Raw genomic sequence first — 26,699 nt, 5'->3', positions numbered from 1 at the left:
TTTCTCAGTCGTCCGGCTCCCATTCCACATTCAGCTCCGCTTAGTCAGCGGCCTACATTCCCATGATGCACCTCTCCTTTGTCACATGGTCTACAATTCCCATCATGCACCTCTCCTTAGTCATTAGCCTTCATTTCCCATCATGCAACTCTCCTTACTTGCGCGGCCTACATTTCCACATGCAACTCTCCCTTGTCGTGCAGTTTACAATTGCCATAATGCAACTTTCCTTAGTCGCCAGGCCTACAATTCCCATCATGCACTCTCCTTCGCACGCCTACACTTCCTATCATGCTCTCCTTAGTCGCGGCCTACAATTCCCATCATCAGCTCCCTTAGTCGCAGGCCTGCAGCTATTCATCTGTTTCGTCGCATGGCACATTCCCATCATGCAGGCTCCTCCTAGTCATGTGGCCTACATTCCCATCCTGCAACTCCCTCTAGTCGCATGGCCTACAATTCCCATCATGCAGCTCTCCCTCTCCACGCCTACCTTCCCATCATGCAGCTCCCCTTAGTCGTGTGGCCTACAAGTCCCATCATGCAAGCTCGCCGTAGTCGTCCGGCCTACACTTCCCATCATTCAGCTTGCTTAGTCCCACAGCCTACAATTCCCATGAGCAGCTCTCCTTAGTTGCGGCCTACAATTCCCATCATGCAACTCTCCTTAGTCTTAGGCCTACAATCCATCATGCAGCTCTATTTAAGCCTGGCCTACATTTCCCATCATGCCGCTCTCCTTGTCACGCGGCTTACCATTCCCATCATGCAGTCCCTTTACGTGCCTGGCCTACATTTCCCATCATGCCGCTCTCCTTAGTCCGCGGGCCTACCATCCCATCATGCAAGGCCCCTTAAGTGCTTTGCCTACAACTTCCCACTCATGCAGCTCTCCTTTAGTTCACGCGGCCATACGACGATGGAGAGCGTGCATTGATGGGAAACTGTTAGCGCGCGCGACGACGGAGAGCTGCATGATGGTGAATTGTTAGTGCAAGGGCATTAAGCTGAGCGCTGCATGATGGGGAATTGTAGGCCGCGCGGACTAAGGACGAGCGACATGATGTGGCATTGTATAGGCCGTGCAACATAGGAGAGCTGCATGATGGGAATGTAGGCCGTGCGACTAAGGAGAGCTGGGCATGATGGGAATTGTAGAACACGCGACCTAAAGGGAGCTGCATTGATGGTGAATTGTAGGCCAGGTGACTAACAGGGAGGGTGTATGATGGGAAGTATGTACGGACTGGGCGCCTTGGGAGAGTTGCATGATGGGAATTGTAGGCTGAGCGTGACTAAAGGGAAGAACTGCCATGTTGGGGAATTGTAGGCTGCGCGACTAAGGACGAGCTGCATGATGGGAATTGTAGGCCGTGGACTAAGGAGATCGGCCTGATGGGAATGTAGGTATGCGGGCACTTAAGGGGAGCTGCATGATGAGGGAATGTAGGCCGCGCGGGACTAAGCAGAGTTGCCATGATGGGGGAAGTGCAGGTCCGAGCGAGGGATAAGTGAGGAGCTGCATGATGGGAATTGGTTTGTAGAGTCCTGGCGACACACAGGACGAGCTGCATGATGGGAATTGTAGGCCGCGCGACAAAGGAGAGAGCTGATGAGGGAATTGTAGGCACAGGCACTTAAGGGGAGCTGCATGATGGGGAACGGTATGTAGGCCGCGCAACTAAGGAGAGGCTGCATGATGGGAATTGTAGGCCGCCACAATACAGGAGAGCTGGTGATGGGAAAATTGTAGGCCGCAATGACTAAGGAGGAGAGCTGCATGATGGGAAATGTAGGCTGTGCGATGAGGCAGAATGCATTGAGGGAACTTGTAGTAGGCCACGACGAATAAGGGGAGCTGCATGATGGGAATTGTAGGGCAAGGCATTAAGTGGAGTTGTATGATGGGGTATTGTAGGCCGCCGCGGGAATAAGTACGAGTTGCATGATGGGGAATGTAGGCGTTGCGACTAAGAGTGGAACTGCATGATGGGTATTTGTAGGCGCGCGACTACTAAAAGTGAGTGCATGATGGGAGGAATTGTAGGCCGTGCGAACTACAGGGGAACTGCCACCATGATGGGAATTGTAGGCCGCGCAAAACTAAGCAGAGTTGAATAGATGGGAAATGTAGGGCCGAGAACTAAGGGGAAGCGCGTGATCAGATGGAAGACTGTCAGGCCGCACAACTAAGTAAGAGCTGAATGATGGGAATGTAGGGCCGGGCGTTTAAGGGGAGCTGCACACTGACTGGGTACTTGTAGGCAAGGCCACTTAAGGGCCAATGCATGAGTGGGGACATTGTAGGCCACGGACTAAGTAGAGCTGAAACTGATGGGGAAAATGTAGGCCGTGAGGACTAAGCAGAGTGATGAGGGTAAGTATAGGCCGGGAACTAAGGGAGAGTAGCATGATGGGAATTTGGTACGGTTGGAGCTAAGGAGACGCTGCATGATTGGAACATTGTAGGCGAGGTGACTAAAGGAGAGGTGCATGACTGGGAAATGTAGGCCGTGCGGGGACTAAGAGAGCGCTGCATGATGGAAAATTGCAAGGCTGTGCGACTGAGGCACGGAATTGGCATTGATGGGGAATGTTAGGCCACGCGGGACTAAGGGGAGCTGCATAGATGTGGTAAATTGTACGCAAGCGCACAGCAAGGGGAAAGCTGCCATGATGGGAAATGTAGGCCGTGGCGACCTTAAGGGGGAGCAGCATGATGGGAATTGTAGCGGCCGTGTGACTAAGGGGAAAGGAATGCACTGATGGGAATTGTAGGCAAGAGCAACGGGGAGTTGTACTGAGGGGTATTGTAGGCCCGAGCAACCTAAAGTAGAGCTGCATGATGGGAATTGTAGGCTGCGCAACTAAGCAGAGCGCTGAATGACTGGGACAATGTAGGCGTGCGACCGGAGGCAGAATTGCATGATGGGGAATTGTACGCCGCGCAGCTAAGAAGAGCTGCGATGCTGGGAATTGTAGTCCGTGTGACTAAGGAGAGCTGCATGAGATGGGAATTTAGGCAAGGCCACTTAAGGGGGAGCTGCATGATGGGGAAAATGTAGGTCGCTCAACTAAGGAGAGCTTGCCATGATGGGAATTGTAGGCCGCAAGGACCTAAGGAGAGTGCGTTGATGGGAATTGTAGGCCGCGCGACAAAGGAGAGCTGCATGATGGGAATTGTAGGCCGCGTGACTAAGGAGAGCTTGTGTGATGGGAATGTAGGCGCGTGGAACTAAGGAGAGCTCGCATGGATTGTGGAATTGTAGGCCGGGGCACTTAAGGGATGCCGCATGGCATGATGGGATACTTGTAGGCCCGGGCTTAAGAGAGAGCTGCATGATGGAAACTTGTAGGCCGCACGACTAAGGAAGAGCTGTGTTGATGGGACAAATTGCTAAGGCCGCGTGGACTAAGGAGAGCTTGCATGATGGGGAAATTGTAGGCCGGGCACTTAAGTGGAGCTGCCATGATGGGAAATGTAGGTCCGCACAACTAAGGAAGAAGCTGCATGATGGGTAATTGTAGGCCGCGCAATAAGGAGAGCTGCATGATGGGAAAATTGTAGGCAAGGCACTTAAGGGGAGATGCATTGATGGGAAATGTAGTGCGCGCGCAAACTAAGGAGAGCTGACCTGATGGGAATTGATAGGCCGCACGACTAAGGAGAGAGGCGTGTGAGGTGGAATTGTAGGCCGCGCGAACAAAGGAGAGCTGCATGACTGCGGAAGTGTTAGGCAAAGCACTAAGAGGAGCTGCATGATGGGAAATGTAGGCCGCCCCACTCTACTAAGGATAAGCTGCATGCTGGGAAAATTGTAGGTCCGCACGACTAAAGGAGAGCTGCAGTGAATGGGAATTGTAGGCCGACGTGACTAAGGAGAGCTGCTGGTGAGGGAAGTTGTAGGCGGGCACGTAAGGAGAGTGCACTGATGGGAAATGTAGGCAGCGGCGCTTAAGCGGAGAGCTGCACTGATGGATGTAATTGTTTAGGCCCCGGACGGACTAAGGAGCGCTGCATTGATGGAGAATTGTAGGCCGACGTGACTAAGGGAGAGCTGCGAGGGATGTAGGCCGCGTGACTAAGGAGAGCTGCGTGATGGGAATGTACGGCCGGGCGCTTAAGGCGAGCTGTGACATGATGGAAAATTGTTAGGGCGCACGGGACTACAGGAGCGCTGCGTGGATGGAATTGTAGAGCCGCCGTGACTAAGGAGAGCTTGCAGATGGGAATTGTTAGGCCGGGCACACTTAAGGGGAGCTGCATGATGGGAACTGTAGGCCGACACACACTAAGGAGAAGCTGCATGATGGGAATTGTAGGCCGGCAACAACTACTAAGGAGAGCTTGCATGCTGGGAATTGTAGGCAAGGCACTTACGGGGAGTTACATAATTGGAATTGTATGCCGCTGCGGATAAGGAGAGTTGAGATGGCGGGAATGTTAGGCCGGTGCGACTAAGGAGAGCTGTGAACTGATGGGAATTGTACGGCCGGGCGGACTAGAGGCGAGTGAATGATGGGGAATTGTAGGGCCGGGCGCGTTAAGGACGAGCTGCCTGATGGGAAACTGTAGGCCGCACTACTAACGGAGAGCTGCATGCGGAGGTGGAAATTGTAGGCCGCCACGAATAAGGAGAAGCTGTTGTGCATGGGCGTACTTGTAGTTCCGTGTGGGAGTCTAAGGAGAGGCTGCATGATGGGCATTGTAGGGCACGGGCGCTTAAGGGGAGCTGCATGATGGAAATTGTAGGACACGCAAACTCTAAGGAGAAGCTGCATGAGGGAATTGTAGGCCGTGCGACTAAGAGAGCTGCATGATGGGAATTGTAGGAACACGCGGACTAAAGGGAGCGTGCATGATGGGAACTTGTAGGGCCAGGTGACTAAAGGGAGGGGTATGATGGGAAATTGTACGGCTGGGCGACTTTGGGAGAGTTGCCATTGATGGGAATTGGTAGGCTGCGTTGGACTAAAGGAACTGCATGTTTTGGGAATTGTAGGCTGCGCGGACTAAGGAGACGCTGCATGATGGGAATGTAGGCGTTGACGACTAAGGAGATCGGCATGATGGGAATTGTAGGCCGGGCATTAAGGCGGAAGCTGCATGATGGGAAAAAAATTGTAGGCCGCGCGACTAAGACGCAGCGGTTGCATGATGGGAAGTGCAGGCCGAGCGGATAAGCGAGAGCTCTGCATGATGGGAATTGTAGGCCTGGCGACAAAGGAGAGCTGCATGACTTGGGAATGTAGGCCCCGCGCGACAAAGGAGAGCGATGATGGGAAATTGCAGGCAAGTGCACCCTTAAGGGGAGCTGCTGATGGAAAGGGGTAGGCCCGCCGCAAACTAAGGAGACTGCTGCATGGATGGAGGACTGTAGGCCGCACAAAACTAAGGAGAGCTTGCGTGAATGGGAATTGTTAGGCGCATGGACTTAGGATGGGGAGCTTGATGATGGGGAAATGTAGGCTGTGCGATGAGGCAGAAATTGCCTGATGGGAATTGTCTAGGCACGCGACTAAGGGGAGAGCCGCGGCATGATGGGAAATTGTAGGGCAAGGCAATTAAGGGGAGGTTGTATGATGGGTATTGTAGGCCGCGCGGGTACTAAGTAGACGTGGCATGATGGAATTGTAGGCAACGTGCGACTAAGTGGGAGAACTGCATGATGGGTATTTGTAGGCGCGCGCGGACTAAGTAGGAGCTGCATGATGGGAATTGTAGGGTGCGATAAGGGGAACTGCACTGATGGGAATTGTAGGCCGCGGCAACTAAGCAGAGGTTGAATGATGGGAAATGTGTAGGCCGAAGTCGCACTTAAGGGGAGCTGCATGATGGGAAAGTAGGCGCACAATAAAGTCCGGTGAATGATGGGAATTGTGTAGCCGGTGCGTTTTAAGGGAGCTGCTGCTGAGGGTATTGTAGGCAAGGGCACTTAAGGGCAAATTGGCATGATGGTAATTGTAGGCCACCGTGACTAAGTAAGAGCTGACATGATGGGGAAATGTAAGGTCCGTGGAAAGCAGAGTTGCAGATGGGAAGTATAGGCCGGGCAACTAAGGAGGAGTAGCATGATGGGAAATTGTAGGTTTGGACGCTTAAGGAGAAGCTGCATGATGGAAATTGTAGGCGAGTGTGATTAACAGAGAGGTGCCTGATTGGGAAATGTAGGTCCGTGCGACTAAGGACAGAGCTGCATGATGGGAAAGAAGGCTGTTGCGATGAGGCAGGAATTGCATGATGGGGAATTGAGGCCAATAGGGACTTAAGGGGAGCTCATGATGGGAATTGTACGGCCGCAAGCTAAGGAAAGCTTGCATGATGGGAAATGTTCTTCTTTTTTTTCTCCTTTCTCTCTTAGGCCGTGCGGACTAAGGGGAGCAGCGATGATGGGAATTGTTAGGCCGTGTGGACTACGGGGAACTGCATGGATGGGAATTGTAGGCAAGGCACTTAGGGAGTTGTATGAGGGTATGTACGGGCCGCGCAACTAAAGTAGAGCTGCATGATGGGAATGTGTAGGCTGCTCAGCAACTAAGCAGAAGCTGAATTGATGGGAGCAATGTTAGCGCTGTGCGACGTAGGCAGTACCAAGAATTGCAGATGGGACTTGTACGCGCGCAGTACGGACAAGCTGCATGATGGGAATTGTAGTCCGTGTGGATAAGGCGAGCGGCCGCCCATGATGGGAGGATTGTAGGCAAGGGCACTTAAGGGGAGCTGCATGACTGGGAAAGTAGGACGAGGGCAAATAAGGGAGAGCCTGCCATGATGGGAAGGAATTGATGCGGCCGACGGGCCGACTACGGACGAAGCGCGATGCTGGGAAAATGTAGGTCGCGCAACTAAGGAGAAGCTGCCTGATGGGAATTGTGATGCCGCAAGGACTAAGCTGAGAGCTGCGTGATGGGAATTGTTAGGCGCGCGCGGACAAAGGAGGCTGATGATGGGAATTGTAGGCCGCGGACTAGGAGAGCTGTGTGATGGGAATTGTAGGCGCGTGACTAAGGAGAGCTGCATGAGGGAATTGTAGGCCGGGCACACTTAAGGGGAGCTGCATGCTGGGCATTGTAGCACGGCGGCTTAGGAAGCTGCATGATGGAATTGTAGGCCGCACGCTTAAGGAGAGCTGTGGCTGTTGTGATGGGAATTGTAGGCCGCGTGACTAAGGAGAGCTGCATGATGGGAAATTGTAGGCCGGGCACTTAAGGGGAGCTGCCATGATGGGAAATGTAGGCCGCACAACTAAGGAGAGCTGCATGATGGGAATTGTAGGCCGCGCAATAAGGAGAGCTGCATGATGGGAATTGTAGGCAAGGCACTTAAGGGGAGCTGCATGATGGGGAAATGTGTTAGGCCGCGCAACTAAGGAGAGCTGCATGATGGAATTGTAGGCGCACGACTAAGAGAGCTGCGTGATGGGAATTGTAGGCCGCGCGACAAAGGGAGCTGCATGTGTGAAGTGTAGGCAAAGACTTAAGGGGGCTGCATGATGGGAAATGTAGGCCGTCTCACTAGGATAGCTGCATGAGGGAATTGTAGGCCGCACGACTAAGGGAGCTGCGTGATGGAATGTAGGCCGCGTGACTAGGAGAGCTGCATGTGGGAATTGTAGGCAGGGCCGTTAGGGGAGCTGCACATGATGGGAATTGTAGGCCGGCCGCTAAGGAGAGCTGCATGATGGAAATTGTAGGCCGCTCCGCCTAAGGAGAGCTGCATGATGGGAATTGTTAGGCGCGTGACTAAGGAGAGATGCGTGATGGGAATTGTAGGCTGGGCGCTTAACGGAGAGCTGCATGATGGAAATGTAGGCCGCACGACTAAGCGAGCGTGCGTGATGGGAATTGTAGGCCGCGATGACTAAGGAGAGCTGACATGATGGGGAATGTGGCGGGCAATTAAGGGGAGCTGCATGATGGGAAATGTAGGCCGCCACAAACTAAGGAGGCTGCATGATGGGAATTGTAGGCCGCCGCATAAGGGAGCTGCATGATGGGAATTGTAGGCAAGGCACTTAAGGGGAGTTACCTAATGGGCAATGTAGCGCGCGACTATAAGGAGAGTGAATGATGGGAATTGTAGGCCGTGCGACTAAGGAGAGCTGAATGATGGAATTGTAGGCCGGGCGACTAAGGAGAGTTTGAATGAGGAATTGTAGGGGCCGGGCGCTTAAGGCGAGCTGCTGATGGGAAATGTAGGCGCACTACTAAGGAGAGCTTGCTGCTGGAAATTGTTGGCCGCACGACTAAGGAGCTGTGTGATGGGAATTGTAGTCCGTGTTGGGACTACGGAGAGCTGCATGATGGGAATTGTAGGCCGGGCGCTTAAGGGAGCTGCATGATTGGAAATGTAGGCCACGCAACTAAGGAGAAGCTGCATGATGGGAAATTGTAGGCAAGCACTAAGAAGACTTGCATAATGGGAATTGTATCCACGTGACTAAGGAGGCTGCCATGATGGGAATTGTAGGCCGCGCGGACTAGGAGAGCTGCATGATGGGAATTGTAGGCGCGCAACTAAGCGAGCTATGCTGGGAATTGTAAGCAAGGCACTTAAGGAGTTGCCTATGGGAATTGTATGCCATGTGCTACGGAGAGCGAATGATGGGAATTGTAGTCCGCGCGACTAAGGAGAGCTGCATGATGGGAATTGTAGGCTGCGTGACTAGAGAAAGGTTGCATGATGGGAATTTTAGGCTGGGTGTTAAGGGGAGTTGCATGATGGAAAGGTTAGGCCGCACGACTAAGGAGAGTGTGTGATGGGAATTGTAGGCCGGGCCTTAAGGGGAGCTGCTGATGGAAATTGTAGGTAGGGTTGCCATAACTCCGGACCTCAAAAACGGGAAAATGTAGGACAAAATTTCAAATGTAGGACACAGAAAAATATGTGTTCTACATTTGAAAATTTTGTACATCATTTCCCCGCGGAGGCCTCGGAGGAAGGCGCCCGGCCTCGGGCAGCGCCGAGGCCTCCCTTCCTCCCCGGGCCCCGCGGAGGACAGGGCCAGGCCTCGTGGCGGCGCCGAGGCCTCCCCTTCTTCCCGGGCCCCAGCGGAGGGCCGCGGAGGAAGGCGCGAGGCCTCGGGCGAGCGCCGAGGCCTCCCTTCCTTCCCGGCCCCAGCGGAGGCGCGGAGGAAGGCGCGAGGCCTCGGGGCGAGCAGCGCCCAGGCCTCGCTTCCTTCCCCGGGCCCCGCAGAGGCCGCGGGAGGAAGGCGCGAGGCCTCGGGCGAGCAGCGCCCCAGGCCTCCCTTCCTTCCCCGGCCCCGCGGAGGAAGGCCAGGCCTCGGCGAGCGCCGAGGCCTCCCTTCCTTCCCTGGCCCAGCGGGAGGCCGCCGGGTAGGGGAAGGGCCAGGCCTCGGTGCGAGCGCCGAGGCCTCCCTTCCTTCCCCGGCCCCAGCGGAGGCCGCGGAGGAAGGCCAGGGCCTCGGGCGAGCGCCGAGGCTCCCTCCTTTCCCCGGCCCAGCGGAGGCCGCGGAGGAAGGGCCAGGCCTCGGGCAGCGCCGAGGCCTCCCTTCCTTCCCCGGCCCCGCGCGGAGGGCCGCGGAGGAAGGGCCAGGCTCGGGCGAGCGCGAGGGCCTCCCTTCCTTCCCCGGCCCCCGCGGAGGCCGCGGAGGAAGGGCCAGGCCTCGGGCGAGCGCCGAGGCCTCCCTTCCTTCCCCGGCCCCAGCAGAGGCCGCGGAGGAAGGCGCGAGGCTGGATGGAGGCTGCGGGGGGTTGTCGCGGCTGCGCGCCAGGAGGCGCCGCCTCCCTGCAGCCTCTCCGCCCCAGGCCTCGTGCCCTCCTCTTCCTCCGCGCGGCCATGCGCAGTGGGGAGGAGGAGGGCAGCGAGGCCCCAGGGTTGCCCAGCAACCCGCTGCAAACCGGGCTTTTCCCGGTTTTTGCTGCACCCGTGCCGTGACCGGGCAGGTGCAGCCAAAACCAAGGCGAAAAAACCCGGTTTGCAACCGGGTTATGGCAAACCTAATTGTAGGCGTGTGACTAAGGAGAGCTGCATGATGGGAATTGTAGGCCGGGCGCTTAAGGAGATCTGCATGATGGAAATTGTAGGCCGCAGACTAAGGAGCGCTGCGTGATGGGAATTGTAGGCGCGTGACTAAGGAGACGCTGCGTGATGGGAGAATTGTAGGTCGGGCGCTTAAGGAGAGTGCATGATGGAAAATTGTAGGCCGCACGACTAAGGAGCGCTGCGTGATGGGAATTGTAGGCACGTGATAAGGAGAGCTGCATGATGCGGAAATTGTAGGCCGGGCACTTAAGGGGAGCTGCATGATGGGAAATGTAGGCCACACAACTAAGGAGAGCTACATGATGGGAATTGTAGGCAAGGCACTTAAGGGGAGTGAGTGATATGGAATTGTATGCCGGCGCCTAGGAGAGGCGAACTGATGGGATTGTCGGCGCGGACTAAGGAGAGTTGATGATGGGAATTGTGCGGCAGGGCACTTAAGGGGAGCTGCCTGATGGGAAATGTAGGCCAGCAACTAAGGAGAGCTGCATGATGGGATTGTAGGCAAGGCCATTAAGGGGAGTTGCATAATGGGAATTGTATGCCGCGCGACTAAGAGAGGAGAGCTGAATGATGGGAATTGTAGGCCGCGCGACTAAGGAGAGCTGCATGATGGGAATTGTAGGCCGGGTGCTTAGGCGAGCTGCCTGATGGGAAATGTAGGCCGCACGACTAAGGAGAGCTGCATGATGGAAATTGTAGGCCGCCACGACTAAGGGAGAGCTGTGTGATGGGATTGTAGTCCGTGTGACTAAGGAGAAGCTGCATGATGGGAATGGTAGGCCGGGCGCTTAAGGGAGCGATGATGGAAGATGTAGGCGCGAACTAGGCAGATGCATGATGGATTGTAGGCAAGGCACTTAGAGAATTGCATAATGGGAATTGTATCGCGTGATAAGGAGGTGATGTGGGAATTGTAGGCGCGCGACTAAGGAGCGCTGGTGATGGGAATTGTAGGCCGCGAATGTAGGGAGCTGCCTGATGGAAGTTGTAGAAGGGACTTAAGGGGAGCTGCACTGATGGGAATGTAGGCCACGCAACTAAGGAGGCTGCATGATGGGAATTTGTAGGCAAGGGCATTAAGGGGATTGCATAATGGGAATTGTATGCCGCGCCGACTAAGGGAGAGCTGGAATGATGGGAATTGTAGGGGCCGCGCGAGTAAGGAGAGCGCAAGATGGGAATTGTGGCCGGGCGCTTAAGGGGGTGCCTGATGGGAAATGTAGCTGCGTGGACTAGGGGGAGAGAGTTGCATGATGGGCAATGGAATTGCAGGGGCCGGGCGCTTAAGGGGAGCGCATGATGGAGAATGTAGGCCGCACGGGACTAAGGAGCGCGTGTGATGGGAATTGTAGTCCGGTGACTAAGGAGAGCTGCATGATGGGAATGTAGGCCGGGCGCTAACGGGGAGCTGCATGATGGAAATGTAGGCCGCGCAACTAAGGAGAGCTGGCATGATGGGAATTGTAGGCAAGGCACTTAAGAAGCAATGCATTAATGGGGAATTGTATTCCGCGTGGACTAAGGGAGCTGCATCGAGGGAATGTTGGCCGTGCAACTACGAGAGCGCTGAAATGATGGAGAATTGTCGTCCGCGATGACTACGGCGGAGAGTGAATGATGGGAATTGTAGGGCCGCACGACTAAGGAAGAGCTGCGTGATGGGAATTGTACGGGCAGCCGTGGACTAAGGAAGGAGCTGCACTGATGGGAACGTGTAGGCAAAGCACTTAAGGGGAGCTGAATGATGGGAAAACTGTAGGTCGCGCAAACTAAGGATACGCGCCATGAGGGGAGGAATTGTAGGGCCGCTCAGCACGGACTAAGGAGAGCGCGTGATGGGAATTGTTAGGCCGCGTGACTAAGAGCGAGCTGCATGATGGGAATTGTAGGCCGGGCGCTTAGCGGGAGAGCTGACTGATGGAAATTGTAGGCCGCACGACTAAGGAGAGCTGCATGATGGAAATTGTAGGGCTGCGTGGACTAAGGAGAGTTGCATGACTGGGGAATGTAGGCGGGGCGCTTAAGGGAGGAGGAGAGGGAATGTGGGGGGGACACGGGGAGTGATGAGGGAATTGGTGGCGGGCCCTTAAGGGGAGTTGCATGATGGGAATTGTGGGCCGGGCACTTAAGGGGAATTGCATGATGGGAATTGTAGGCTGCGCGACTAAGGAAAGCTGCATGATGGGAAATGTAGGCCGTGCGACCAGGGAGAGTTGCATGATGGGAAATGTAGCTCTCCATCGTTATCACAGTCTAAAATATATACTTTGCAACATGAAAAACTGAACATAGTTCAACAGTCATGCTTTCAGTCTATCAATTGCAAGACGAAACACAACTGTTCACATTCACAGACAGACAGATAACCTTTTTTATGTTGATCAAGGGCCGTGTTTCACCTGGGTGTTCAAACATTCTCTGGGCCTGTTGCAGTCAGTCCCAAAACCAGAAGTGTGCATTCCAGAAAGCCCAGGGTGTGCTCAAACCAAAAATATTGTACGAAAATACACAATAAACCTTGGTTTTGCTCTTTTGACCCCACTGTAATTTATTCTCTGCACAACAGCAAATGAGGATGTGAGGACAAACACCTTCCAAAGATCACCTTGTGTCAAATGACAATTCCCAGTATTCTTTGCAAAAAGTCAGAACAGTTACACTGGTTTAAAATATACATTTGTGAGTCTTAACCCAAGGAATATTTAGGTATAGTCTTAAAACATAACCTTATATATGTACGCTCAGAGGTAAATTCCACTTAGCTTGGAATTCAGAGACATAGCTGTGGTAAGTCTGGAATATCCATGTGCAAAGGGATTTTACAGCACCTTTGAGACTGACTGTGCAAAATAAATTGTAGCTTAATGGGACTTATTCCCAGGTAGGTGAATATGGTATTACAGCCTGAATACGCGCATTATTATGGTGAAATTAGCACTTAGGAATCTATTTGATATTTTAAATATTTAAACACATACATATTGCCCAGAGTACATTTCTGAGGAAATTGTTTGTTTTTTTAAAAAATGTCACCGTTATGAAAAATAGAAACCCTGACACAGTACTGAATGTCTATTTATTATGTGTAAAATGTTAACTGTAAATTTTATCCAAAAGTGAAGAAAATGATAACAATCACACAGGCAATGGGCAAAGAGACAGACACAAAAGGTTGGATGCATAGAAGCAGATCCTCATAAGTACTACGCAGTCCCCATTGCTGGATGACCAGAGTGCCTCATCATTGATGTAGGTGAAATCAAAGTTCACAATCTTAAGGTCCTTGTGAAGGTACATCTCATTCAACCTGTTTAAAGTTCGTGCAAAAGCATATTTAGAGGCACAGCTGTAAGCTTCCCAACTGTAGACTTGCTTGAAATGCATATCAAACCATGGATTATCCTAAAAAGAAAGAATGCAAAATAAACATTTTAAAAGAATAATGATGGCTTCTACGATAGCCTCTAAAGCCATTTTTGAGCTGCATGCTAGCAATGAAAGAGTATTTACAGTTATTTGTTTCTTGGATGAAAAAGGATTTCTCAATAATTGGGAAACTTGGTCAGGATGAATAACAAATTGACAAGAATTTTGTAGTTTTCCTCCAGCATTTACACATTCTAAAGTTTTTGGGAAATTATTCTGTGTAGAAATATGCATGGATTTATTGTGTAACAATTATTTAAAAATGTTCATTTGTGCTAAAAGCATTAGCTGGCATCAGGTCCAGTAGTTATTAGATAATTTCCCAGCCCTTCAATCAGTGGTGCCTTGGAAAATGAATGCTGTTTATCTGATTCAGTGGGATTTTGGGGGTGGCATTGTCAGATGTAACTGTGCCCATGGAATTCTGTTATTGTAGGTATGGGTGACAATGCAGACTCCTGGCCACTATTTCTAGGTAGCTATGTGGGATTTTTGTATGTGTGAGACTGATGGGATTTCAATATTATTACTTTGGTCCAAGATTGCTTGTGTGTATGTTCATTCAATATATTTTTGGGACAAGATTTTTTGTGTGTGCCAGATTGCTACCTGGTATCAGTGCTTTTTGCACACACACACCCTCCATGATTCTTATTGTGGGGGAAACTTACATGCATGCAACCTATATAAAGGATTGCCTATTCCGTACAATCCGCCCTGCACCCTCAGGTTCTCTGGGAGGAATTTATTGCAACCTATAAAAACCAGACTAATGGCAACCTCCCAGAGGATGTTTTCCACTGCTGCTCCCAGACTATGGAATGCCTTGCCAGAGGAGATCCATCAAATAACCAGCCCAGACAGCTTCAAAAAAAACTGTGAAGATGGATCTCTCTCGGTAGGCCTTCCCAGAATAGTGCAATTTAATTTCTATATTCTCCTTACTTTATGCAACCACTGCCTCTACTAGAAAATCACTATCATTTTAACAGGTTAAATTTTTAAACTGTATTGTGTTTAATCCTGTTTTTTTTTTTAAAAAGGGGGGGAGTCAATTTATTTATTGAGAGTATGTACTATTCCAATATATTCTAGTCATGTAAGCCACCTTGATTGCTGCAGCAGAAAGGCCGGGTATAAGAATAAAGTTTGTTTGTTTGTTTATTTATTTATTTATTATGTGCAAAATAATGTCCTGAAACACTTTGGAATGTGTGAATATCAGATTAAAAGTGAGCAGAAATGTTCATTTTCTCCACAGTGGAGAGAAAAACGTGGACATTATTTATCTTCACTTGCAGGGATGAAACAGTTGATCATTTTTGTCCCTGTTGCATTCAGAACTCTTTGTAATCTCCTTGTGGATTAATTATTTATTAAGCCAAAATATATTATGGTAATCTGTTTTAAAAAACCTGCATCATTTTAATATTGACAAATGGTTCATATCTTCAAAAGTTGGGGGGGATCACCACCTTCCACTGAAATCAGCAGGATATTTGGTAAAACAAATATTTGAGTAGATAACTATCCAATTTGCTCTCAAAATGTGCACTTATATTAAAGTGAGGTGGGAGTAATGCTTGGTTTGGAACAACACCTGTTGCCAAGAATGTTTGAGACTTATCTAGTTTTTTAAAAATATTGACATTGAAGCTGCATGACCCTCTTGACCTCCATTAAAAGTAAAGATAAGAGAGATTATATGTGGCAGGTTCACTCTTGTAGAAATTGAGGCTTCAGTCAAAGCAAGTGTGTAAGAAGAGTAAAATAGTTGTGGCCCTTTCATACAAATCCAGAAGTGACTCTGTAAATGTGTGTGACGTTTGCCTGGTTCAAACATGATCAGAGAGACCACATATGGGGTTGAAAAGTGCTTACTCTCTGTACCTCATATCTGTGTATGTATGGCTAAATGGGCATGAGTATGGAGATCATGTGAAATATTGAACCTGAAATTCTGTGATGCTGTTTTAACATAACTTCTTACATTAGTCGTGAACACAGCTGTAACATCACAAAATACTGTACAGAGCAAGCATGCCTTACAATAAAAAAGCAAGACTTACAGCATCAGCCTCTTTCCCATCAATCATCTCCAAATCATCAAGAAACCATTTTTCAGAGATTTCATATTTCTCATCAAGACCTATTCTAAAGTGTTTTACCATTGATATTTGCACTTCTTCGCCTTTTGTCACTGCAAGACAAAAAAACATAACAAAATGGTTTACGTGCATAACACATTACATAGTCAATCTCTGACTATTGCTCTTGTAATTAAATACATATTCTATCTTTATACTAAAATACAAATAAAACAACAACATTTTAATTAAGACACTAAAACCTGGGGGCAAAAACACTCCAATAAGAAGGCAAACAACAGCTACCATTGCATTAAGTCTGCTTCAGCAGTACTATAGTTCCAGCACTAAAAAGCTTATCAGCATGAGAAAGCCTTTGCCTGTTGGTGGAAAGATATTCGAGATGAGACAAGAAAGCAGGCCTAAAAACCCTAAAAGCACCAGAATCCATTTAATTTTGAAAGCTAAACAGGGCAGCCCTGGTTAGTACTTGGATGGGAAACCGCCTATGAATACCAGATGCTCTAGGGTATATTTCAGAGGGAGGAACTGGCAAAACCACCTCTGTAGCCCATTAGATACAGATTTTTTTCCTGGAAACTCTTCAGAGACTGGCAGCCTGTGAACTGGCACTGGTCCATGGACTACTCCTTTGAATAACTCTACTCTGCACCATGTTTAAAATTCACGAAGCTCTTTCTGGTTCTGTTACTCAAAATAGCACTAAGAGCCTGTCCAAACTGTCCACACTGACAAAAGAAAGTAGTTTCACCCCGTTTCAAGGCTCAGTTGTTTATACAATACACAAGGCTGAAATGGTGCTCCACTCTAATGTGGAAAGTGCACATTATGGCATTGGCATATAAACAGCATGACACGAGTGTGAGCATGTTGGAAGGCCAGGTGGCCTACAGAAGCAGTCTAGAGCATGCCCACTGGGCCTGGTGAGATGCAGCCACTGGCGCCATTACTCACCATAAAGTTTTTGCCGAGTGTACATGGAAAGAAGGTGGAAAAAACACACACCAAGAGGTGTCGCTTGATACAGCGTGGTGTGGACTGCCCCTCGGTTTTGGCCCGCCTTGGGAGTGGGCTGTGAGGATAGTGTGGTTACCAACTTGTTTGGATAAAAACAAGATCAACCTGGTTTCTCCTCTCTGTCTGCTCATCCCCTAAATTGAAAAGACTGTTGATTGAGATACTACTGACCTAGGCGTTTAAACCTAGTAGTTTAATAGCCTATGAGTACTGTACTGTAATACAAAAACCATAATTAAACAAAAAAAAAATCATATCATTTCAGCTTGGTTACACAATCTTTTTAAAGTATTTGCACTAGGCAAATTATCTCTCTCATTTAACAACTCCAAAATTCAGAACAACATTTACACTTGCTTATTAGCTAACTTCTGTGTTTTGGAGGGGAAATACTGCAGAGATCCATACAAGAAGCTCATGTGCCCTCATGATGGAAAGATGGTGGAAGCTGGCACTATTATATTTTTTTTATCCTGATTTTTATTGTGTTGTTACAGCTATTATTTTGAAAATCCCCCCAAATTGTGTGGATTTTATGTCCTCCCCACTCTTTGGAATTTGTACAGCTACTAGCTCTTTGTTAACCAGGTGACACAGTGAACTCTATGAATGCTGAACATCGTGCTATCAGAATACATTAAATATTTCATGTTCTCTTGTTTTACCGTAATAATATTTTACATGGGGCAGGAGGTAAAAGACCCTGATATGTCTGTGGAATCTTATTCTCCAACAGAACAAAATATTTTGGGTTTTTTTTAAATCCACCTTTGGAATCACAACCAATAGTATGAAGACCATTCATTCATTTGCTCCTCCTCAGAAACATAAGGCAACAATTTGTAGGAAATAACTTCAATGTTAAATGCTGCCCTTCTACATTAATTTGAATACAGTGTGAAAATGCAATGAACCATACCTTCAGTTCAGCTACATTCATTGATTGTGTACTTTTGAGTATACATACCCATTCTCAGAGAAATTGTGTATTGTTTTGCTTTTACTTTATCTGTTATATTATTTACCTTCTCTTAGCTCATATTATTCTAGGTTAAACTTCCATATTGCTCAGTGTGCTTGACTGAGGTTGAGGATAGGTATTCTATGGCCAATGAAGGATTTGTAATGTCATTGTTGTGGTTTGGCTCACTTCTGAGAGATGTGCATGAAATAGAAGGAACCAAATTGGACAAACACATTCCTAATCTGGAAATCATTAAAGTCACATTTTTTTGTATGAGAGCAATAGTCAGAGATTGACCATGTAAAGCATTTCTTCTCCAAATAAACTTTTATTGCTGCTGAAGTTTATATTAAAGTGTAGTTTTTTAATGAAGGAGTGGCCTTGCATTGTGTGGTAAAGAGGATTCCAAAAACCAACAACAGTCAGGTATTAGTAAGTCATAGTTTTCTGGAGGTTCTTGGTATGTAACAGGAAAAAATGTAAGTCTGTGTTTTCTTGTTGTATGGGGGAGGTTGAAATCTGCTAGTCCCACCTAAAGTAAACCCAGTGAATCAATCACAAAATGGCGAGTCAACACATTATTAAATTCCATTGATTCAATGGGTCTGCTCTAGTTTGGTGTAACAATAGGATTTAAAGCAATATCTCTTTGCTATTGACTGGAGCCAGAATTCATCAATGTTCAGGCTGCATCCACACAGTGCAGAAATAATCCAGGTTGGCACCACTTTAACTGCCATGGTTCAATGCTAGGGAATTCTGGGAATGGTAGTTTGTTGTGGCACCAGAGCTCTCTGACAAAGAAGACTAAATATTTCACAAAACTACAGTTTCCAAAATTACATAGCATTGAGCCATGGGAGTTAAAATGGTGTCAACCTGGATTATTTCTGCTGTGTATATGCAGCCTTACAGCCAGAGTATAGGAAGCCGCTTTGAAAAGGGAATTAGTTAAAGTTTCAAGCCCACCACCCCAGTAGCTCATTGCCATTATAGTTTGATTTTTTGGAAATTAACTCTGTATTTTCCTGTTTCTCAAACTTTCAATAAATGTGCAGTTACCAAAAGAAAGACAAGCCCATCCAAATACTACAAGCCACTGGCCTGGGACAGAAAACACATTCTCCTTCCATCCCTTATCCTTAACACTCACAGCAGAGCATGAGGCAGCAGCACAGCATGATTCAGTGCTTGAACCATGTGAGATCTCTCCTCTAATGTTTAATGAAGCCACATCTTTGTTACTATCAAGTAATTAAAAAGTTACACCACAACAAGTATGATGTTCTCTTTCAGCACAAATTGTAATATAATGCTCATATAACTTTGTTCTTTGGAAAATGGCATTTATTACAGTTTGCCAGTTATTTTCACCGTTTCCTTAGAGAACACCCTTTCATTCAAAGTGAATATCAGTAGACCTATTGAAATCAATGGGATATGGGTTACTCTTAACCCCCATTGATTTCAGTGGACCAACACTAAATCTGGATCCAATCTGATATGTGTTACATTTTTAAAAAATCACAAACCAAAGATCAAGCAAAAAACAAAACAACCCCATCACTATCAATCTAAACAATTCATGGTCCAATCTGAGCCTAAGGCTGCAGTGATACTACAGAATTAATGCAGTTTGACATTTGGGCAATCAGAATCCAAACAGAATGGCTGTGACATGAAAAATAAGCCAATTTTGGCTGCATCCACACTGCAGAAATAACACCACTTTAACTGTCATGGCTCCATCCTATGGGATCCTGGGATTTATAGTTTGTTGTGGCACCAGAGCTCTCTGACAGAGAAGGCTAGATATCTCATAAAATTACAAATCCTAGAATTCCATAGCATTGAGCCATGGCAGTTAAAGTGATGTCAAACTGCATTATTTCTGCAGTGCAGATGCAGCCTAAAAAAGAAAAAAGGAAAGCTTTCCCGAAAATGTTTTATCCAACAATACTGTACCAGTCGTTGCTTAAGGAGTACCTTCTGTGCCCTCAAATGAAGTGTGGAAAGAAGGAGAGGAAGAGCAACTCACAAAGTTATGTCAGTATGAGGACTAGGGCACAGAACTGGTCAGCAAACAGGTTATCCAGTCACCAGGCATTGATCAATGTAAACTGTAGGCAATGAAGGTTGGGATGGTGTTAAAACGCAGACTTGCATGTAGGTGGTTATTGTCCCTTCTGTTTTGATACTCAATTGGTGCTACTGATACAGTTTTTAAAAATATCATCAAGAATAACTAAAGCAACAGTAAAAAAAAAAAAATCAGCAATACATATGCCACTTGACAGTGCATAGCCTCTTTCATGCAATTTTCATGCAAAGACTTTACATTGCATGGAGAGAGTTGCATACCTATGAATTATATTCAGAAAGTCTCTCTGTGACAATCAGATGAATCTGCAAAGTCAGCATTGAGTTTCTGGCTCTACGTCTTCTGTGCATTCAATGGGTATTTGTTATGTTATGTTAAACAATCTGATTTTGTGTTGAATAGTTTTTACTTACATTTTGTTTCACAGTATGAACACCAATGGATGACACTTAGAATGCTTGCATAGACATTAGTCCAGTTTATCATGGTGGAATATATTTTCAAGTACATAAGAATACAACTGCCATTTCACACCACAATCTGAATTATACTGGCAAACACCCAAAAAACTACTTTAGGCACATACAAAATCCTAGTGGGACTAGTGTAGAAAAAGATGTAATCCCAAATACCTTTGATTGTGTGGAACTAGTCTCTATGTTTCTTTGAAAACTGGCAACAGCCATGAAAATAAAATTGTCATCTCCATTCATATAATGCGTGGAAGTAGAGATGATTACATTGTTATTCTTGGCATAATCTGGGTGTTAAACAAATAAATTGATTTGAGCTCGCTTTTAAGTTAATAGGACAGTTAATGCCAGGGTAAAGCCTTATGGAAAGCAAAGAAAGAAATCTGAATCCCAAAGGGGGGTTCGGGGATGGTAATAGGTTCTGAAATTTTGATTCACACTACAGCAACCAGCTGTTGGATACAGGTGAGAAATAAGAAAACATATTTAAGAAGGAAGGCTCTTCTGGCTTTACACATGGGCTTTTAAGAAAAAGCAAAGGAAGTGCTTGAATGAAGCTAGAAACACCTAGATTTCTGGGAATGGATTTTCTCAGAACAGAGAGCAATTTCATGTCAGTTTTGTAGCTACATGTAATTAAGGAAATCAGAGCCAATGTAGTGTATTGGTTTGAGTGCTGGACTAGAACTCTAGGACCCAAGGGTCAAAATTCCTGCTCATCTATATAAATCTACTAGTCAACTTCTCTCAGCCTCAGAGGAAGGCAAAGGCAAAACCCCTCTGAACATATCTTGCCAAGAAAACCCTGTGATAGGTTCACTCTAGGGTTGCCATAAGTGAAGAATGACTTAAAGTCATACAACACCAACCAAAATGAGGGAAATGGTCCCCCCCCCAGATCTTTACTATGCTTTCCTTTTTCTATTTTAAAAATTCCAATTCCATTTCCGTTAATTCATTGTTCATCCTAATTCTTTATTTTTGAGAATGACCCTATTTTATCTTTTCTAAAACTCTAGGGCCAAATGCCACAAATTTTTTCTCTATCACCTCTATGAATAGTATGTATAGAGATCTTGTAGCACTATTGAGACTAAGAAAGAAATTGGCAGCATGAGCTTTCGTAGACTTTCTCAGAGTCCTTCTATTACCCCTCTCCTCCTTGCTTCTATCACTATTACAGGGAAATCCATGTCCCTCTGGATCTGTCTCCTCTGAAGGTCTTGCATTTAGAAATATTTAGCAATATATTTAACAGCTTGCATTCATTACTTATCACAATTATTCTTCCAAGTATGTTAATCAATAGTGTAGATACAACCTACATTTCTTTAATAATATATAGTTAGATGGCAAATAAGCTGTTTCAAACAAAATAATGACATATAATGATGCTGTAGGAATCTTGAGCCAAAGCTCTAAAATGTTTCTAAAAAGCAAACATGTAGAAGTAATCTGTCTACAAAACTAAATACTTAGTGGTACAGATGCTTATTATGTAAAAAAGAAGAAAAAACAGATATAAGAGATTTTATACTCTTAAAACAAAACCTCTACTGATTGGATAGCTGCTGAATTGTCAAAACAGTCCATTAAGTGATCAACGTAGAGCGATAAATTATTATGTGGTGAAAAGAGTGACTTTTATCAATTCTGAACCACAAAATAATAAAGTTTGGAAAAGTGCATGAGATATTTTGTAAGACATATAGCCTTACTGACATATAAAGCAAAAAACAAAATAATTTTCTCCTATGGTTATCAAAAAATAAAAATCTAGTCAAAACACACAAAATCTGAAAATCTTTAGCAATGTGCTCTGTGTATGTTCAAATGAGTTAAAACAAAATACCCTGTCTTTTAAAATACAGCTACATATGTATACTGTAGTTTTCTATTTTCTGTCTCTAAAAAGATCAGTCATATAAATCCACTTATGTTCCCAGTTACTGGAAGACATAGGACACCTATAAACATATTAGTGTGACTGTTTCGAGGCACCTGATAAGGCAGAGGTGTTAACCTAAAAATGATTTCAGTAAGAATTACCTCTTATTGTATTTAATGTTGCAGACAGAACTGGATAAACAAGTTGTCAGTTTCCCTGGCACAATATTAAAATTTTCTTCCTACAGCAGACACTGGGGGAAGTAAGTAGTATAGATTAGAGCTCAAAGCCCAAACATATTTACTTGGAAGTAAACTCCAATGAATTCTGTGCAATTTACTTCAGGCATGCATGCATGCATAGGATGGTACATACACAAGATTTCACTTTAAATTGCCTTACTACTTGAGGGGGAAATAGCTTCTTGTTCCTAAATGCTTGAGAGATGAAAAACCTGGTGCTGGTTACATATACTTTACAGAAAATCTCATAGATTTCAGTGGATATTAATTCCAAGATGCGCTGCTTTACTTGGAAATAAAATCTGCTTGTTGGAACTTACATATATTCAACAGATAACACAACATACTTAACATTTATATTAAGGTTTTAGATTGTTATACACACTTCACACAGAGTTTAACACATTACACAAATAACAACCCTTTCTGTAGATCAGTCAGTAGATAAGTAACCAAGGCTAATACAGCATGGCTTACCCAAGACTACGTAGTCTGTGTCCAAAATGAATTCAGAAACTAGCTCTCAACTCACTTTTTCAGTCATTTCACCACACCAGAATGGATATTTGGAAGCTGTATATTGCCCCTGTCCTGTTTACCTGAAGCACAGAGGTAGAAGCGGTCTTGGCCCGAACACTCAACTTCAATGAACTCATACAAGCTTTGCCCAAGTGTTCTGAACAGCTTCTTGTTGAGATCCTCCTTCACCAGTGATGACATTGCCTTGGCTCAGGTCACAGTTGACGCTACTGGTTTGTTTCCACTCCTCTTTTTTGTTTGCCTTTTTGGATCTATCCAGGAGTCAGGACTTTGGTGCTGCAACACCACAATCAGGCCCCTACCTCTAGCTGCTCAACTTGCTGGATAGAAGGGAAGCAACATCAGCCCCCTTCAATGTCCAGCCCAACATAAGAGGTTCATTTGCTCTGACATACTTTTCTGATTTGATGAGAGTTTCTTTCCTATGGGTCTTAGAAACCCCCTGGCTATCATAACACAGAGGCATCTTTAATACCAAAGCAGTAATTTGCACTAACTCATTTTGATTCCATTATCCCAGTCAGTTAACGGCTGCCTGAAGGTATTGATTGGGATGATCTTCCATTAAGGATATTACCACTGGCGAAAGAAGAGACAGGAGCAAAAGCTACATCTCCTCACCCGCCCTCGTCTGCAACGCGCTTGCTGTTCCTGAACACTTAACTTTTCCCACAAGTCTACGTGCATCACTTCAGAAAGCAGAGCCAGCCAGTTCTGGCTCCAAACAATGCACCAATTCTAAAAGAGCTTCCGTATTAAATCCAGATCTCTACTCTTAGGTCACCAGAAAAGACAAGGCGGGGAAATCATCATCCATGCTATGATATTGTGGAAAGCTGGTCTTCCTTTGTAACTCTTTCTTTGCTAGTATCTTATTCCACTATTATTATTATTATTATTATTATTATTATTTATATAGTGCTGTACCTACAAACAACACTATTATACCAATGCTGGAACTCATTTTACAGTGGACCCTTGTTATACGCTGTGGTTTGGTTCCAAGATCCCCTGTGGAGAACAAAATCCGTGGATGCTTAAGTCCCATTAAATATAATGACATAGCAAAAGGATGTCCCTTATAAAAATGGAAAATCAAGGTTTGATATTTGAAATTTGTTCTTTTTTTTAAAACATTTTCAAACCGTGGATGCTTGAATCCATGTACACTATAAAAAATCCGTGTATAAGAAGGGCTGACTGTATTTATGAGGAATAATGAATCTTACTTACTCTTGCTGAAAGCTTTGTTATTTTAAATTGATGTGTATTTTAACCGATGTTTAGCTCTTCATTATTGTTGTTCCCCACCTCGATCCATGGGGAGAGGTGGGTAAGAAATAATAATGTTAATTATTATTATTAAAGTTCTACATGGATCATGTACATAAACGGTTCTACTGAATTTTCTGAATTCTTATGCATCCTTAATTGTTTCACTAACTTTGTTCCCTTCCAAACTCTAAACTAATTTTCTCCCTGGTAAATTTAATACAACAGACTTCCGTCTCATTTTTAGAGGAATGGGTCCTATTGGGAAAAATAGGCGAAAAAATACTAAATGTGCCGGCTCCCTTGAGCTGACCAACTGAGCCTTGTGGACACTGTCAGGACTGCAGAGAGCATCTGCACTCAGTATTGATTTTAAATAATTTCGCCACAGTATCTCTTTGCTCATTATGAGAATTGCTTTCTCTTTTCTGACCCCTGCCCTCAGAAATTGTTTGCAACATGTGGCCACTTAGGCCATCTGCAAAAGAGATGCTTCAGTTATAAGTATCTCCTGTACTATATTGGCTGAAACACACATTCAGTTCAAACTTAACTCTCTTTCTCTTACTATCTTGTACTGAAAAATGGATTGTGAAAGTGTTGCCACCCTGAGAAAAGTTACTAGGAAGACAGTGACATTTACTCAGGGGCAAGTTAAAACAGGTATCTAAACAAATGTCTCTCAGTCCTTTTCATTTTGAAAAGATGCTTTTAAAATGGGTGACTAGAGAAGAGAAAAATATAGGCAAGAGAGGAGTGGTAATAATTTTCGCATATGTCAAATCAACTTTCCCCCAAGCAGCTTTTCAAGTTGAAAAGAGCCATTAGGCTACCATTATGCCCATAATCTCTCACTTGGCTCATGGTTGGGTTAGTTCTGATAGTGGCTTTGGGTGCACTCCAGAACAGAAGTGACTCATTTCCTTTCTACATGTGTCTTCATCTTATTTGAAAAATCACTTCCAAGTAAATATGAGCAGGTTTGCACTGCATGTACCATGTGAAAAATTCCATTTCAGGTGTTTTGGTTTTTTTTAATTCCAAATCCAGAAATTTATGGAGAATTAGTGTCTGAATGTCTTTCTTTTACAATCCCATGCCTTTCTAGGTGTGCCAAAAAGAGGTGGTAGGGAAGGAGAGATTATGAAGTCCAACATATTTTTGACTTGTGTTCTTACTCAAGGTTCAACTTGAATAAAAACTAGGTGGAAAGTGGCTTAATACCAGGTTCAAAACTTTTTAAGAGTTCCGCACTAGGGAAGAATTCAGTTCAATATGTATTACACTCAATCTTTTATTTACCTGATTTGTATTCTACCTTTCTTTCTAAATTGGGATTCAAGGCATCTTATCAAAAATAATTTTCTTATAAACATGGATGTGTCCTCTCCTTGGAGATTATCGCATCGTATTTAAAGCAACTTATCCCTGACAGGATACAGCCGAGTGTTATCACATGCAGCCAGCCATGCGAGTGCAACCCGTATGCAGCCGGATCCCAGCTGTGCTTATCCTATGGCTTTTCAAAAATGACAAGCTCCAAGCTGTGATCCAGGCTGCATCTGGGTGGCACTCGTCCAGCTGCATTTGAGTGTGATAACACCCCATTTTAAATTTAAACACAACTGTATCCCATTGGGGATAAGTCGCTTTAAATACAATGCAATAATCTCCTTTGGTTCTCTGCTTCCTATTTGCTTTTCCAAATACATTGGAAGCCTGTAGACAAGAGCATAAACTGTGGACATTATCACATAAGCTGCAAATGCATTAGGAAAGGAAAATGGAAACATACTAGTCTGGGGACATTCAATTATCGCATGCTGCTGCAATAGCGCAAAGATGCTGTTTTTGTCATTGATGGTCCCTCATGCTCTCTTCTGCACTCCTCCTTAACCCCACCTTCCTGCCACATCCCCCATCCAATGTGACTTTCAGGGTTTGTTTTTGTTTTTCATTTTTATTTTTAACACCTTTCCAGAGTTATGTTAATGGAATTAAAAAAAAAAAAGGAAAACAGACTGGGAATAGTGAGGGGAGGGGGGACAAGGAGAGCAGAGACATTGACAACACATGGGTACCAGTATTGAAACTGCTGTAGCAGTGATGTTTCACACTTGTGCAGCAGGGTGATTGGGAGCTTATTGATGGGGTTTTCCCAGCAATGAAAAGGGAATCTCTAACAGTGCTTCACAGTCACATCAGTGACGATGCCATGTGATAAGTATTTTCATAGACACTATTCTCCGATTTTAATTGTGGTTTAAAAGCCTTTTGTGTCCTAAAGGCATCAGTGCATGTGAATTTGTTGCCTCTAATCCTACTCTGCTTCATCCCAGGGTGTAGCTACAAGGGTGGGAGGAGTGAGTACATAGCCCCTCAAAACAAAAATTCCGCCCCTTCCCCAATGAAACTTTCCTTGAGTCTTCAAATTTCTAACATTGCAGAGGGTGAGACATTGGAGTTTATCACACTAGCGAGATCCTGCGGGAAAGCAGTATTTAAAGGAGAGTTAAATTGGAGAAAACCCAGAAATGTCTGAAGTCACACGAAGTGGCTGTTAACATGAAATAATGCAAAGTTAAACTGAAGTTAAACCGGAGAAAAACAGCAGCTTTTACTTTTGGGAAATTCCAAAAGTAAAAAGGTGGCATCTTTC

At 45.6% G+C, this 26,699-nt stretch overlaps 2 protein-coding genes across 11 annotated transcripts in view; one reads left to right on the top strand and one right to left on the bottom strand.

The window, feature by feature from the left end:
• The first annotated feature begins 12,449 nt into the window (after positions 1-12,449).
• LOC121931065 (cyclic nucleotide-binding domain-containing protein 2-like) overlaps positions 12,450-26,699 on the top strand; it is a 61,582-nt gene continuing 47,332 nt past the window's right edge. For 3 of the 7 annotated variants that reach the window (XM_042468312.1, XM_042468313.1, XM_042468308.1), the window contains exon 1: positions 14,209-14,333. The gene's annotated coding sequence lies outside the window, so the exon portion shown is untranslated. Of the gene's footprint in view, positions 12,797-13,202; positions 13,301-14,208; positions 14,334-26,699 lie in introns of those variants that run through there. The other 4 variants (XM_042468314.1, XM_042468309.1, XM_042468311.1 and 1 more) reach the window with 3 other exon arrangements.
• Positions 13,145-23,056, bottom strand: EXOC1L (exocyst complex component 1 like). 4 transcript variants are annotated; one of them, XM_042468316.1, is made up of 3 exons: positions 22,828-23,056; positions 15,505-15,635; positions 13,145-13,411 (listed from the first exon to the last, which is right to left on the bottom strand). In XM_042468316.1, exons 1-3 carry the CDS (start codon positions 22,946-22,948, stop codon positions 13,145-13,147), a joined length of 519 nt encoding a protein of 172 aa, XP_042324250.1. In that variant the 5' UTR covers positions 22,949-23,056. The 4 variants fall into 4 exon arrangements, with proteins under 4 accessions (XP_042324250.1, XP_042324252.1, XP_042324251.1 ...); XM_042468318.1 differs by lacking the exon at positions 22,828-23,056 and adding an exon at positions 16,498-16,632; XM_042468317.1 differs by lacking the exon at positions 22,828-23,056 and adding an exon at positions 16,085-16,219.

Source organism: Sceloporus undulatus, chromosome 5, assembly GCF_019175285.1.
Source record: "Sceloporus undulatus isolate JIND9_A2432 ecotype Alabama chromosome 5, SceUnd_v1.1, whole genome shotgun sequence".
Classification (NCBI taxonomy): domain Eukaryota; kingdom Metazoa; phylum Chordata; class Lepidosauria; order Squamata; family Phrynosomatidae; genus Sceloporus; species Sceloporus undulatus.
Note: the sequence above shows the minus strand (reverse complement) of the source record. Positions and strands in the feature narration are given on the sequence as shown.

Bases quoted from the DNA above. Each gene is read 5' to 3' on its own strand.
- EXOC1L (XM_042468316.1), bottom strand. From the start codon at position 22,948: ATGTCATCACTGGTGAAGGAGGATCTCAACAAGAAGCTGTTCAGAACA. The intron at 15,636-22,827 runs GTAAACAGGACA...TTTGTCTTGCAG, and splicing joins CTTCTACCTCTGTGCTTCAG to TGACAAAAGGCGAAGAAGTG. The intron at 13,412-15,504 runs GTAAGTCTTGCT...CTTTCTTTTTAG, and splicing joins ATGGGAAAGAGGCTGATGCT to GATAATCCATGGTTTGATAT.